This window comes from Helianthus annuus, chromosome 4, assembly GCF_002127325.2.
Source record: "Helianthus annuus cultivar XRQ/B chromosome 4, HanXRQr2.0-SUNRISE, whole genome shotgun sequence".
In the NCBI taxonomy this organism is placed as follows: domain Eukaryota; kingdom Viridiplantae; phylum Streptophyta; class Magnoliopsida; order Asterales; family Asteraceae; genus Helianthus; species Helianthus annuus.
In genome coordinates, this window is record NC_035436.2 from 187438051 (window position 1) to 187452623 (window position 14573).

At 37.3% G+C, this 14573-nt stretch overlaps 2 protein-coding genes across 5 annotated transcripts; one reads left to right on the forward strand and one right to left on the reverse strand.

Annotated features, from left to right (window-relative positions):
* Positions 1 to 365: 365 nt before the first annotated feature.
* On the reverse strand, positions 366 to 6101 carry LOC110937562 (exportin-2). The gene is made up of 2 exons (XM_022180000.2): positions 3001 to 6101; positions 366 to 681 (listed from the first exon to the last, which is right to left on the reverse strand). The coding sequence occupies exon 1, from the start codon at positions 5927 to 5929 to the stop codon at positions 3017 to 3019; it is 2913 nt and encodes a 970-aa protein (XP_022035692.1). The 5' UTR covers positions 5930 to 6101; the 3' UTR covers positions 366 to 681; positions 3001 to 3016.
* Positions 6102 to 6155: 54 nt separating this feature from the next.
* On the forward strand, positions 6156 to 10738 carry LOC110937563. Of its 4 annotated transcripts, XM_035988691.1 has the most exons (8): positions 6156 to 6399; positions 6457 to 6546; positions 7525 to 7551; positions 7634 to 7925; positions 8018 to 8032; positions 9633 to 9862; positions 9935 to 10003; positions 10075 to 10531. In XM_035988691.1, exons 1-6 carry the CDS (start codon positions 6278 to 6280, stop codon positions 9837 to 9839), a joined length of 753 nt encoding a protein of 250 aa, XP_035844584.1. In that variant the 5' UTR covers positions 6156 to 6277; the 3' UTR covers positions 9840 to 9862; positions 9935 to 10003; positions 10075 to 10531. The 4 variants fall into 4 exon arrangements, 3 of the variants coding, with proteins under 3 accessions (XP_035844584.1, XP_035844583.1, XP_035844582.1); XM_035988689.1 differs by having other exon boundaries at positions 6170 to 6546; XM_035988690.1 differs by lacking the exons at positions 9935 to 10003; positions 10075 to 10531 and having other exon boundaries at positions 6164 to 6546; positions 9633 to 9880.
* The last annotated feature ends 3835 nt before the right edge of the window (positions 10739 to 14573 follow it).

Genomic DNA, 14573 nt, shown 5'->3' on the forward strand with positions numbered 1-14573 from the left:
TTATAAGCTACGCAAGGTCAGCTCGCTAAAAGCTTGAACGAAGTCGAGCCTATATAAACAAGGGCCCGAGACCGAGTCTCTATTATAGCTCATTCAATGAACGAGCTTGAGCCCAAACTTCAGAAGTCAAGCTCAGCTAAACGAGCCTATTATTTATAATATTTTTTGAAATATTAAAGAACAATCTATATTCAAAGATATGTCAAGTCCCTTACCTAACCGTTACTTTCAGAGGTAAACAACTCTCCAGAAAGCATCTTTATTAAAAAATCACAATCATTTCATTATGAATCATGATTTATTTGACATCACTCAACTTATCAGATAAACGAAAAACTAATACGGATACTCTTGTAACACGTAAATTGATTAAATAATATTGGTGATAATTTTCATAAGATTTGACACAAAAAAAGGAGATATCAATTTCTTCACAACTTCTCATATTCAATGTTCAGAGCATTAATATATCTCAATGACTTTGTTTGAAAACAACACACACTTGCTACACATACTAAAAAAAAGACCCTTTTGCATCGAGGAAAAATATCACCCTGGTAGCCAGCCATCTTCAAAAATGTATGAAACACGAACTGCAAAATGAATCACACCATGAACCGCCTGAACCCACGACGCTTGTGACTCGACTCGACTCTCCACTGTTGGACACACATGAACCACCTGGAAAAACATTCAAGTACGTCAACAAAAAAACATTGACTATTTATGAATTTGGTATTTAAGCATTCAAAATTACAAATAGTGTCACTAAAACTAAAAATCTCATAAAAGTTCTGTTAAAAAGATATTTCCCTTTTGATAAATTACAGGTCCCTAAACCTATCGTTTTTTTCTTATTTTGCACATGTCACTTTCACAATTGACGGTGTCTTTTTTAGCATCAAATTTGTATCAGTACCAAGCAGTTTGATCCTTGCAATAATCTATGTTGTCAAAAGTGCAAAAAGCGCGCGCCTAGGCGCCCTTATAGTGCCTGGTGGCAGCCTAGGCACAAAAATGGGTTTTTTTGAAAAAAAACGGCCTGGGGCGCAACAACGGCGCGCAAAAACGGTATGAGGCGCAGCGCACAAGCAGAAAAAAAAAACCAAAACTGAGTGCGTGCGTATAAAAAACTGCCTCATGCGGGCCTGGGTTTTTCGAAGCTGCATTCGTGTCCGCAGGTACGGGCACGCATGAGTTCAACCAAATTCCAGCTCAGAAACTCATACTCACCCTACTTCTAATCCTAAAAACTGATATACCCAACCAGATTCGGGCCATTCAGAAACTAATATAAAAACCATGTGATGCAATTTTTACTCAAATCAGAAAACATAGCATTTTAACTAAAAGATGCATACGCGACAACTTATTTGGGATTGTGGTAATAACCTATTGGACCAAAAGATCATAGGTGGCGACGTAGACATGCTAGTGAACCTGTTTAAAATGCATGCTTGATTTTTATAACATAAGATTATTTCAATAGTATTGCATATAATGCACTACATTGTATGTAGATGATGCGTTTGCAAATGTCTAGAGTATTGCATCTACAAGCAAGGAGTTAAGAAAACTGAATGATCAAGTAACAAAAACCAACTAATAAGCACAACACAAAACTTCCACTAAGATCGTAAACCACAATCAACAACTACTAATATAACCAATTTATACTTCATGATGACTCCTTGTACTGAATAAAGCAGAATCCCTAACTAGCAAATGCATATATGTGTTCGTGAATGTTTATCAGTACATGTATGCTATGCAGTTATAGCGATCCAAAATCGAATAGCGGTCAAGGTCCTCTATATGATATATAGGTTATAGCGTTGGTATAGCGGTAATTTTTATACCATGCATAATTTATGTATTTATATATATATATATATATATATCTTAGAAAAATATTAATAGTAACATCACATTTCATAGTAATATCATTCCATTATCAAAAACCTGTCGCAAATCAAATACTATAGTAACTTTGAAGTATTTAATTTAAGAATTAACACAATTAAACACCTTTACTGCTATAACCGCTATAGGCCACCGCTATAGCAGTATTTAGCGCCGCTAATAGCGGAACCGCTATAGGCCACCACTATATGGACCGCTACACACCCTGAGGTCCGCTAACTGATATAGCACCGCTATTGACTGCTTAGCATGTATGACTGACTGCCACAAAACTATATTCAAACTCAACTAAAGAAAGAAGCTGAAATGAAGTAGATTCCATAAATGTGAAGTAATGCTTTTTCAAACAAGAAGTTGTAGTTCTAATCCGGTTGCTCTCATTTCCAGTGCTTATTATCAAGTTTAATTATGTTGAAAACTGTACTCAGGAGTCAGGTCAACCACCAATACATGAGTTGGAAGCAAGTCATGTAATCATCGTCAAACACAATCAACCACCAAATAATGCGTTTCTGAACTATACTCAAACTCAAAAAGAGAAACAAAACCCATACTAATCCGAACAAACAAAGACAAGGTGATTGATTATAATTTCTTTCAGTACAATTAATCACCAAAAAGCTCTTAATTTTAACGAAATTCTGCATGCTCGGAAACCAAAATCTACATATCAAGAAACAAAAAAATTCAGAAACTTATAAATCAAAACCCTAATTTTACTAAAATGATTAGACATATCATCAAATCAAGTAAATACCCACAGATTGTGTTCAATATAGTAATCGAGACAAAGAGAGAAATGTTTTATGCATAAATAACTTGGATTCTGATTAAGCATATCATCAAACAGTTGGCGGTCAATTAAAAAAAAAAAAAAGAAGAGTAGGTCAATTTAATACTCTTTTATCATTAAACTTTAAAACTAGGTAGACATCAAACATAAGGCACGACAAAGTCCATAAGCAACACAAGGGATACCAACTTCTTTTAATAGTCGTTTTCCCTTTTCTAATTATTAAAGATCATGTAAAACAAACTAAAAAGCAGAGCATATAATAAGAAATTAAAGTGTCTTACCTTAACCCAACTGTTTTCACGCTATCACAAGATTGTAGGAAGTGCAGAGCTGAAGAAGTGCAGCTTGATTAGCAGGACTAACATATCTGGTTATGACCGGTGGGAATCTCCCACGAAATTGAGCAGAAAGATTTGCTAATAAAGCAATGCAAAAGTGTTTTGGATCCTTAATTTCCTTCAATGGATCTTCTTCCTTTTTACCAGCATTGTGAAGACGAACAAAAGTAGCTTGATAACCAGTTGCTTCACCAAAATCAGGAAGTTCAGGTTCATCCTCAACTCGTTCTTCTTCAGGCTGTGAAAGAAGAGTAACGACGCTATCAAGCAACTTACCCCATAACTGTTCAGCAGCAGGATCCAATAACAAGGTTGATTCACAAAGCAGTTTAGTTGATGCAACTGCACTCAGTTTAACCTCTGTGTAACCCGTTATGGTCTTAAGATTCGGTATCCAAATCTGATCCAAAATCATGTTAAATATATTCGCCTGAACGGAATTAATCGAGTCGATGAGACATTGATTACCATGCTTGACCAGAAAAAGAGACATGAGGATAATCAGACATCGAACAAGTCTTGGTGTTTTGCTCTTTTGGAGGCGAGTAAATAACGAAGACCAGATGTGAATCATGTATTCTGACAAAACATCGTATCCAAGATTTTCGATAATCGGGTTCAGTACATGAAACCCTTGTTCCTCGGTGCTCGGTTTGTTAACAAGTTTGTTAAATATTCCAAGAACATTTCTTAATCTCCCATTGCTATTAAGTTCATTCGGAGCTTGTTGAAGAAACGATTGAAGCAAACGAACAAGAGCAGGAACATTTGCAGACTTATCCCACAATTCGGGTGTTAATAAGATGTCAAATATCTGCATGTAATGTGGTGGGACCGGAGGTCGGTTCAAATCAACAAGTTGAGCTAACAACTGGAAAGCATAAGGGAAGAATTCCGTTACTTCCTTAGCTAATATCATTTGCAGGCTCGGTAAAAGACATGTTTCAAAAGCGGGAACAAGAGAAGGGTTCTTTTCACACGTCCTTCGAACAAGGGTAGCCACTGCTTCAAATAAACAATGGTTAAAAACAGGGTTTTTAGGGTTTTCACAAACCCGGTTTAGAACCGTTGTAAGCCCGGTAATGCAAGGTGAAGCTACCTCAGGAGATATATCAGCAATCTGAAGAACACGCATGATACACCTCATAATATACTGATTCTCCTCTGATTCGGGTTTTTCCAAAGCTCCAAAAAGGTTCGTCATCAAAACTGGCAGAATTGGACCAATGTCCACCGATGTATATCTTGATTGTACCCCGTTATCTTTGACAAGCAATAGCTTCTCAATACAACTAGCAGCATAAGAATGAACCACATTAACATCTGAGCTAAGAAACCGAACCACGTCACCAAGAAGAGCCAAAGCAATCTGTTTAGGAATCAGGACCCGAAACATAGTGAAAAACTTCAACGCACCAGCTTTTAACATCGGGAATGCATTCACATCCTGGCCCTGTAACTCTGGCACAATAACCGATCTAAAGAAACTTTCAACATCTACTAAATCAGTAGAAACCGAAGCACCGCCTGCTTTTTTTGTTGCAAGAGAGACAACCAAGTATATAGCACAATCCTTGTATTTCCAATTAGCAGCAGGATTTTCAGCAAACATAGCTAAACAATTGTTAATCTGCGTTGAAACCCTTTGTGTAATCTTATCTTTGTAATTTCCCGCAATCCCCTTAAGAAGTTCACAGGCAATCCTTCTCCTCGTATCAAGATCACTCCCTTCCATATCTCTCCGTATAAACTCGACATAATTCATCTCAAACAGCTCTTCATCCTCATCCCGTAACATCACATTCGGAAGAACAATACTCTGAGTAATCTGCTGCAATATCTCATCCCCAGCAAACAAACCATGATGAACGCTAGTGCTAACAATAGTCAAAAACTTGATAGCAGTCACGGTCAACCGTTCCCGACTCGGAGACGCCGAGGCAGCCACAAGAAGATTCCAGACCGCTTCCACAAACCCACTCAAATACTTTTGAAACAACTCTTCTTCTTTCTCCATATAATGACTTATATTATCACAAACCGCAGCACGCAACTCGTCCACTAAAGCCAGCCCATCCGCACCACTATCTTCAACCGCTGGATACCTTGTTGTAAGATAATTCTTGAAATGATTCATCCACTTATCCGCATTATCCTCAAAAAACTCAGGCAAATCCAGAAAATTCAGCGAATAAAATATCCTACAACATAACCGCTGCGCTTCGATTAACTGCCGAAGCGTCACAACGGAACCGGGACCAGAACCGGCAGCAGCATTGATTTTCACAGCAATACTCTCAACAGTACTCAACAAAGGTGCAGCAAAGTTATCCAAACAGTATTTCAAATCAAGCAAAATAGGATCACTCTTATACTGATACCTAAACTTCTTAAACAAGGAATTAACAGTCGCAAGTATACCATTCACAGAAGCAAAATCATTACCAATGAGAGCCGTTTCAAGACTCGCTCTTAGTTCCGGAAGCAAAGCAGGCCATAATTTGGGGAAATCATGGTTTCCAATAACGGCTAGGGCTTCGCTAACCTGCGCCTGAATCTTCGGGGCGCAGGATAGCATGAGAGGGACGATTAACTGTTTGATCTGTTCTTTTTCAGGATCGGAAATAGGAGTAGCGGATGACGTCACCCAGCGTTGTTTGAGGTGGTTCTTGAAGTTGACGGCGGCGCTATGACGGATCTGGTCGTCGACGGAGTGTTCGGCGACGAGGCGGAGAACGGCGAGGCCGTAGTTGGCGGTGTCGGCGGCGTCGGAGAGGGCTTTCTCGGCGGCGCGGCGGGGTTCGGGTTGAGTAGAGAGAGTGTTGAGGAAACATTGGGAGAGGTTTTTGAGGGTTTCTGGATTCCACTCCATGGTGTGAGATATGGTGGTGGAGAATGGAGGATTTGGTGAGTGATTGTTGGTGGTGATGCTAGGGTTTAAGTTTGAAGAACGAAGGAGGCAGTAGAGAGAGAGAGAGAAAGTGGGGTGTGAATTTGAAATGTGGGAGGGATGAATGAAAATGAGCTCAGGCCCAATACCAATAGGCTTAGCTTAGTGTCAACGCATTGGTTAAAACATAAGAGCATTCACATCCAATCCACCATCTCAACCCTTACCTCTAAAATTTAAAAAAATCTTCTAAAAGTTCACTCCATCCTATCCCCTATTTCTTCTCTCTAACCCTAAATTCTAAAAAGACTATACAGTAACTTTTCATGTATGAAAAGCTACTGTAGCCCCCTCATCTTCAACCACCCGCCCATCTCATCTACTCCCGCCCATATCATATCTTCTCCCGCCTATCTCATCTTCTCCCGCCCTCATTCTTTTCCTTTCCACAGGTATGGTTTACAATTTCATCTTGCCCTAACCCCAACTCTTAACCCCAAATTCATTAGGGCTTTTGTTGAGAAGAATTACAATGAACTGAAGAAAGCAAACCACCAGGCTGAGAGAAACCCATCTTTCTTTTCCCTATTCTCGCACAGGTAATTTCATCTCCTCCTCCTTCCTTTTCATTCCGTGACCACTTTTCTTTCATTTTAATTAATACACTTCACTGTTTTAATTTATCATGAAACTTATGTGCTGATTGTATTTTGTATCATTATGTGTTTGAAATTCTTATGTATTGTTGTGAAATTAACCTCTTAATGATTCGATTGTTTCATGTATGTGTGTTTCTGATTGAATTGTTATGATTTGATTTAGAGATATTAAATTTCTATTTCATGTATGAAAGTTGCTTAGTTAGGTTGTTTGGCATTTGAAATTGACCATCTAGTTTTGAATGATCCTTCTGCTACTTAGGCTGTGATAATCTCTATTGATGGAATTGAAAGTTCTCTTCTTTTTGAAAAACTAATATAGAGTATGATTGGTGTTATCTAATGTTTGCTTGGTTTAAAAAGGCACAAGGTGCTGAGAGAAACACTTTCACCGGCAAAAACAGACGATTTTACTCCGGAAGCTGAGCATGATCGTCTGAATCTGCGCTTGTCCAGGCGATGTGCTTCCCTGCGCTACATTTCGGCACCTAGTTAAAAATGGGCATGTTGCCATGTTCATGCTATTAAATGTTAGCTGTAAATAATTAGATGGTACCATAAGAACAAAATAACAATTGTTAATTGTTTTGGTTCATGTATCATACAAGTTAGTGCTAAACGTATCCGCTACAAAAATTATATAGTTTTTGCATGCAATTTTTCTAATTACTTAATTAGCTATATTATTTCTTTACTTTTTCACAAACTATCACAGAGAATGTGTTAAGTATATATTGTGCTACATTTAGTTGGGTTGTGTACGGTTCGGTTCGGTTTTTTTGGTAAAATGCGATTTTTCTAATTACTTAATCAGTTTTGTTCTTTTCTATCTATAGGTACTAGTATTGATTTGCAAGTAAATATGCTTTTTAAGTCTAGTATAAACATTAAATAAATGATCTTTGTATTCTATTGTAGCTTTGAATATGGATTCACAAGACCAAGGTATGTACTACACCAACCTTCTTCATGGAAACTCTATTGTAAGCCTTGAAGACTCTCAACTCTTACCCACTAATCCAATCAGCGTTAAGAAATCAACAAGGGGTGTGAATTTCATCCCGGAAGAAGACAAGCTACTTGTCTCCGCCTGGCTTAATCATAGCCTTGATGCCATTCAAGGAACGGATCAGAAATACTCTCAGTTATGGGAAAAAATCTTTGAGTACTTTCAGCAACATAAAGAAACCACAATCGAGCGAACGATCAAGTCCTTATCAAATCGATGGTCTTGTATTCAAAAGGCCACAAATAGCTTTTGTTCATGCCTAGCTCAAGTTGAACGATTAAATCAAAGCGGCATGACTGAGCATGATAAGGTAAAATAATCCACACCCAACTTGTTTTAATAGTATATTATAATACTTTATTTTTTTTCTTCTAACATGTATTTTATTTGTTTAAATGCAAGTTTGATAAGGCGAAAATTAGGGTAAATTACACTTTTCGTCCTTTATGTTTGTAGCAGGTTGCAATGGATAGCCTTTACCTTCAATAATTACAGTCACAATCCTTTATATGGAAAACACATTACACCTTTCGTCCTTTAGCACTAACCAAGTTAAAATTTTCAGTTATGTCTATCCAATTAAGGGTATTCTGGTCATTTCATGTTTTTATTTAAAATATTCATTAATAAATAAAACCAAAAAATTGACATACACACACACACACACACACACACACACACACATATATATATATATATATATATATATATATCTCATCATCTTCCCCAATTCAATCATCATAAACATGTCTCTTTAAAGTGATTTGGGTAAAAAAAATTCAACCGAGTTCGTTTAAATCAACTCAAGTTACACAACGGGCCGATCTAAATCTACTCAAATTATACAATACTTTGAAAAATGTTTAACTAAACATAAAATTGTTGCAGATTTACTAAACTCTATTCTTGACACAAGTAAAATTGAAGCTGACAAAAGATGGAGCTAGAAGAAAAACCCTTTGACTTGGTCAAAGTGCTGGAGAGTGTAGTTTACTTGTGCAAAACTAGAACTTTCGTATTCTTCAGAGGTTTCGTAGGTTATAAATTTGAAACTTTTGAAGCCAAAAAGTAAAAAAAAATAAGAAAAATAATAAAATCAGTCCGACAGATCCGGAGAAGATTTTAATGGACAGAGGGAAAATAGGGTTCTTACATCCATCTTCTGTGGCTCAAGATGAGCGGCAAGGAGTTCTTCTTGGGTTTGAGCAGTCATGATTTAGAGAGAGAGAGAGAGAAAGCCGAAATAAAAGTAGAAGAATTATGAAGAAACTCTAAAAATCTCGAGATATACTACACAGCGACGGTGGGGAGTGCACCCTTTTCCAGATTATTTGATTTAATAAAGTGCTTGATTTGATTTTGGACTTGTTCACCTTCACCTTCGTATTCTTCAGATTTGATTTCGAACTATTATCATCCACAGTTCTTCCACTAGCCGCCACAACCGCCTTCAATTTCATCGTGTTCTTCTTCGGCATCACGAACGCCGGAATAGATCCGTCACCGACGTCACTTCCTTTCGAATCGATCGACTGGAGGATGAAGGTGAGCCAGAGGCAGAAACGGCAGCTGCGGTGTGGTTGAGGGCGATAGACCGGATGAGTGTTTTTGTAGATTTGATATTTGCTTGCCGGAAAGGTAGTGTTTCCACCATTTCCGGTGGCGGTTATGATTCCGGCGGGTTGTTTAGCAGAAGGATGATTTAGGGGTCTGGTTATTGAAAACAGAGAGAGAGAAAGAGGAAGAGAGAGAGCTTGAGAGAAAAAGATAGGGTTTAACTGTGTATTTATATTTATTTATAATATATTTTAGAAAACAAGTAAAATTACTGATCTACCCTCATGAGCAAGTCACATTATCAAACTTAACTTAAAATTTTAACCTGGTTAGTACCAAAGGACCTAAGGTGTAATGTGTTTTCCAAATAAAGGACTGTGACTGTAATTATTGAAGTTAAAGGCTATCCATTGCAATCTGATACAAACATAAAGGACGAAAAGTGTAATTTATCCCGAAAATTATGTACCAATCAGAAGAAAAGTGCAACTTTCTGTTCGAGCATTGTTGGAACCTATTAAAGGACCAACCTAAGTGGATTCTACGGGATGCCGCAAAGCAAAGGAAGACGATGGTCTCACCCCCGACCCCAACAACAACCCCATCCCCAACGCGAAATGTCATTGAAGATGAAGTTGTCGAATTGATCTTAAACTGTTGTTTGTAGTCTGATGTTAGTGAAAATGGATGGTATGATATTTGATTTGATCATTATTGTTTTCCAAGTGAATATATATTATAATGTGCAGAATCTTTGAACAGGCCACCTAGTACCATGTTTGTCCGAATGCTTGCTCGGACCAGTGCCAAGTGATTACCAAGTATTACCAGGTTTGTGCTTATCATATATATTAGCATACACTTATTGAGAATGGTAGTTTTTGATTCCTTCATAATTGTAGATAGCCGTTGAGCGTGGGTTTACAAGAGGACGTACAACACGACAAGTTGCGGCTGCTTGTTTTTATGTTGCCTGCGTTTTTTTGCTGAAAAACTGCAGTTTTTTGGCCAACTAGGTGGAGGTTATAAACAACGAGGTTGCTGCTGATGACGGGAGACCTTCATCTCCGCCAGATAGCGAGGAGGAGTTTTAGCAAAAAAAAGAACTTTTTCTTACGATTGGAGCTGATGATGCCTTTGTTAAATAAGACATCAACACTAATATGAAATCAAATGTTGATGCCCCTGTTAAAATATATTCAGATAATGCAAATGAAGCAATTACAGCAAATGGGAAAAGGAGGTTGCCTGAGAAACCTGCTGAGAAAAAGGTATTTTTCCCATGCATTCTCACTTACTGATTGGCAGAGGTGGCAACATAAGTCTGTTGGGTGAGTTAAATAATTGGCCAAAATGGGTTCAAGACAAAACAATGGGTTATTCAATGTGTGTCAAAATGGGTTGTTGCTGTTTGTTAATGAATATTGTCGTCTTGATCTAGCTAGCAAACATCTTGTCTTTCTTTATTGTAAGTGAGAATAAATAAACTGTGGTGAATATCATAGGGAATTTCAAGTAGTATTATTCTATATCAACGGAATAAAAATATTGTGATCATAGTTTCAAGACTTTTAGTTATGATATAATTATAATTATATATAAAGATCCAGTCATGTTTAATTTAATGTTTTGGGTTTAATTTTCAAGAAGCGATTTTAGATGCTTTCATACATCTGAATGTTTTCTAATGAAGCGATTTTGGATGTTTTCATACATCTCAATGTAATTCGGATGACTTTCAACACGCCTGACCGTGGTTCTTATTATTGTTTGATCCTTTTGCTTAATTCATTGGACCCTTTCGGATGAGTCAAAATAGTGGGTAGTTAAGATTGTAAATGAAAGAAAGAGAAAAAATTAATAAAAAAAGAATATAGAGATAAATATAAGGGATAGGATGTAGAGGGTTTTTTAAAATGGGAGGTAAATTTTAAAAAGTAGTGACTTTTTGTTAAATTAAAGGGTTAAAGATGATGGAGTGGATGTGAATGCTCTAAGGGGTTGTTAGCTTCGGTTAACAATAGGCTCTTGTTGGTCCAGACTTTTTACTGGTTTAGTAGTAAGACTAGTGGGTGTGACGCGTTGGTTGGGATGAGAATGCTAGGTAACGTTGGCTAACCCATACCGTGCTAGCATTGGCCATAGAGTTGTCCTGCTAGCGTGGCTTTGAAGTCTGCCGTTGGGGAGAGATGAGGTGGCTGGTGAGACTTGACCGATTGGGCTAGCCGTTGCCAACGGCTACTTTCTTTAAAAAAAATATTTCTTTTTTAAACATTATAAATACTCACCCATTTGTTACAATTTTTTACCGCTTCTCTACCTCTCTACTTTTTTCTATCTATATATTTTTTTTATAAATTCAACCCACCTAATCCTCTGCAATGCATCCATTTAACCGAAACTACGACCCAACCAACCCCTTTGGTTACCAAAAGAACCTAAACCCTAGCCTGCCACAAAGCCGTCAACCAACAAACCGCGACCATCCTCAAGGTTTAGCATACTCATTGTGTCCCGATCTAGCCGGATTCGCGTCGTATATAGGAAGTTGTGTATTCACGAACTTTCCATACGACGATTCATCTATTCCCTGTTAACATTTCCCAACCCAATTCCGTACCCTAAACACAACCGCAAGACGTTGGTGGTTTGTCATCCAAACCAGCTAAAAAAAGTCACAAGAAAAAAACGGTTGAAGAGAAAGCACTAGCGTCCGCTCAACGAACACAAATAAAGTAGACGTCTCAAGAAGTGTCACACCCTGTCTTTTGCGGAAGCGTATGATGTGTGACTGGTTTAATATCATTGCATTCAATCGTAATAAACAACTACATGATTCAAAACGATGTTCATCCGTTCGGAAAATTTTGAGTATTACAAACACTTGTTATTTAAGTTTTAAAACACAACCTTCATCTAGGTTACAATTCAACAAAAGTGGATGATATCTAAACTTGTAGTCTACTTCTAGTTACGACACTTGCGCCCAAGATCCATCCTGTCACCTGAAATACATGTAATTTTGGAAAACATCAACATAAAGTTGAGCGAGTTCATGCGTTTTGCATACCATGTATGAAAACATGGTATGTATCTTGTTTAAATAAAGTATTCTTATATAAATCAAGTTTTCTTGTGTACACCATGTACTAATTGAATGTTTGTACAAGGACATTAAGGCATGTGAGGACATATGGAGCATTAGTGTTGGCTCCTTTAAGGCATGTGAGGACTTATGGAGCATTAGTGTTGGCTCCTTTAAGGCATGTGAGAACATATGGAGCATTAGTGTTGGCTCCTTTACTGTGTCGATTACCCTCGACTGTGTCGATTAACCTCGACTGTGTCGATTACCCTCGACTGGGACTCCGAAGCACTACTAGGTACTAGTTTTGACCATGAGTGGGGTTCGGCCGTACCTGTTAGATCTAACCCTCGTCCCTAATTAATGAATGTTTTAATGGCTTGGTACTAGTTTTCACCAAAACTTTATGGCATTTTAAGTATTAAGTCTATGCTCACATGATCTAGTATTTCTCAGACATTTCTTAAAGCACATCATACTCGGTTCTCGTTCTCACCAAGTGTGCTTCTCGTATTTTTGTATTCTCAATTCGTATTGCACTCGGTACTCGTTCTCACCAAGAGTGCTTCTTGTATTTTTACCACTTGTAAAAATTGTAATATTTGTAACATGTATTTCACCCTCGAGAGTTATAAAACCAAAAACAGTTAAAGAAAAGGGGGAGCATGAACTCACAACTTTGCGTTCCTTGCATCGTAAACTTCACCGGATTTGCTTTGCTAGCGTCGTGACCTAAACGTGTTTTATTATCGTTAGTCACTAGACTTGTGTCGCACAAGTACAAGTCACTATCTTTTGTGTACGTATTCTTGTGTTAAAAATAAGTTATATTTTTAACTAAGTGTCTTACTATATTATTTTCGCGAAAAATAAATATAAGTATTTTGTATTTTGCACTTTGCACCCGAATTATGTATTTGTCTAAATATGTTGTATGTGTATTTGCAAGTCCTAATATACTAGCACGTATTATAAATACCACATACATTTAGCACAAAGTCTAGTAATCAACAAATATATATTTTTCTTCAGATAACATACTCGACATTTAGACACGCAAATTACAACTTATGTCATTTCAACTTAAATATCCAAAACTGGGTTGTTTTCGAGCATTTTAATAAAATAGTTCTCTTATTTCAAAAATTCCCAACTTTTTACAGAAGGTGCTAAATGATCCAAATATTATTGTATAAAAATCTCGGGATCCGATTCATTACCAATATTTTATTAAAAATCATTTTCCGGACTGCAATCAGATTCATTATTTTCTGACTGCAGCCCACGGAATAATTCACTAAAAATTCATTGTAAGTCGGATTGACGAAATTCCAGTGGGACAATTACTACGACATGAGTATCCATCTACAGTACTAGTTTCATGATCTAACTCTGCACAGAACTCAAGTTATGACAGAAAACAGAACGTATATTTTCAGCAGAAAAATGCAGCTCTAGCTGCTGTTACGGAATGACACTTTAAAAATAGTAAACGAAGTCCAAAAATTATGATTCCAGTGCTATTAGAACCGTATTTCATAATACATAAATCTAGGCTTCAGAAATACATTTTTCATTGAGTTACGGTCTGGTTACAGCCAGTTAAAGGCGGCTGGAAATGCAGATCAGCAAGCTGTTTTTAGTTTAAAGGTTACTAAAACGCACGCATACGATCACCATTTGTCCTAATAACAATTTATATCGTAACATATATTATTTACAGCAGATTAGTGTTTGTATTACTCAGATTTATCATGTTTTACACATATATCTTCTCTATATCCACCTTTTAACACATCATGTTCAACATTTGTTCATGATCTTTAAAGTTTCTTAACTTTTATCATTCTTATCATCTATTAACCACCAAAGACAAGAACAAGATGAAGATTTAGAACACTTACTACTAGCACAAGGCTAGGGGAGTTTCAAAGTGTAAAAGCGGTGGATAAAAGAAAACGAGAGCGGTCCTTCAACTTCCGAACACACCGAGCTTCGTTGTTCACCTTCTTGCACCTTTGTATGGATGGAAAATGGCTAGAAGGTGACTTGAAGGAGGTTGTATGGTGGTGTGGTGGTGGCTGCCGATTTCAAAGAAAGAGAAGGGAAGGAGTTTTGTTGAGTTTGAGAATGGTGGAAATGAGAATGATCAAGGGTATTTAACAACAAGTCCTTCCAACACATTTTAATCCTTTGGTCCATGTGCTTCTTTAGTACCTAGCATATCCTAATAAAATAAACAAGAAAATCATGGGTGTGAAGCCCCATGTAACCGGCCTAAGGGGGGGAGGGGGGTACTTGGTTGGGTTGTAATGG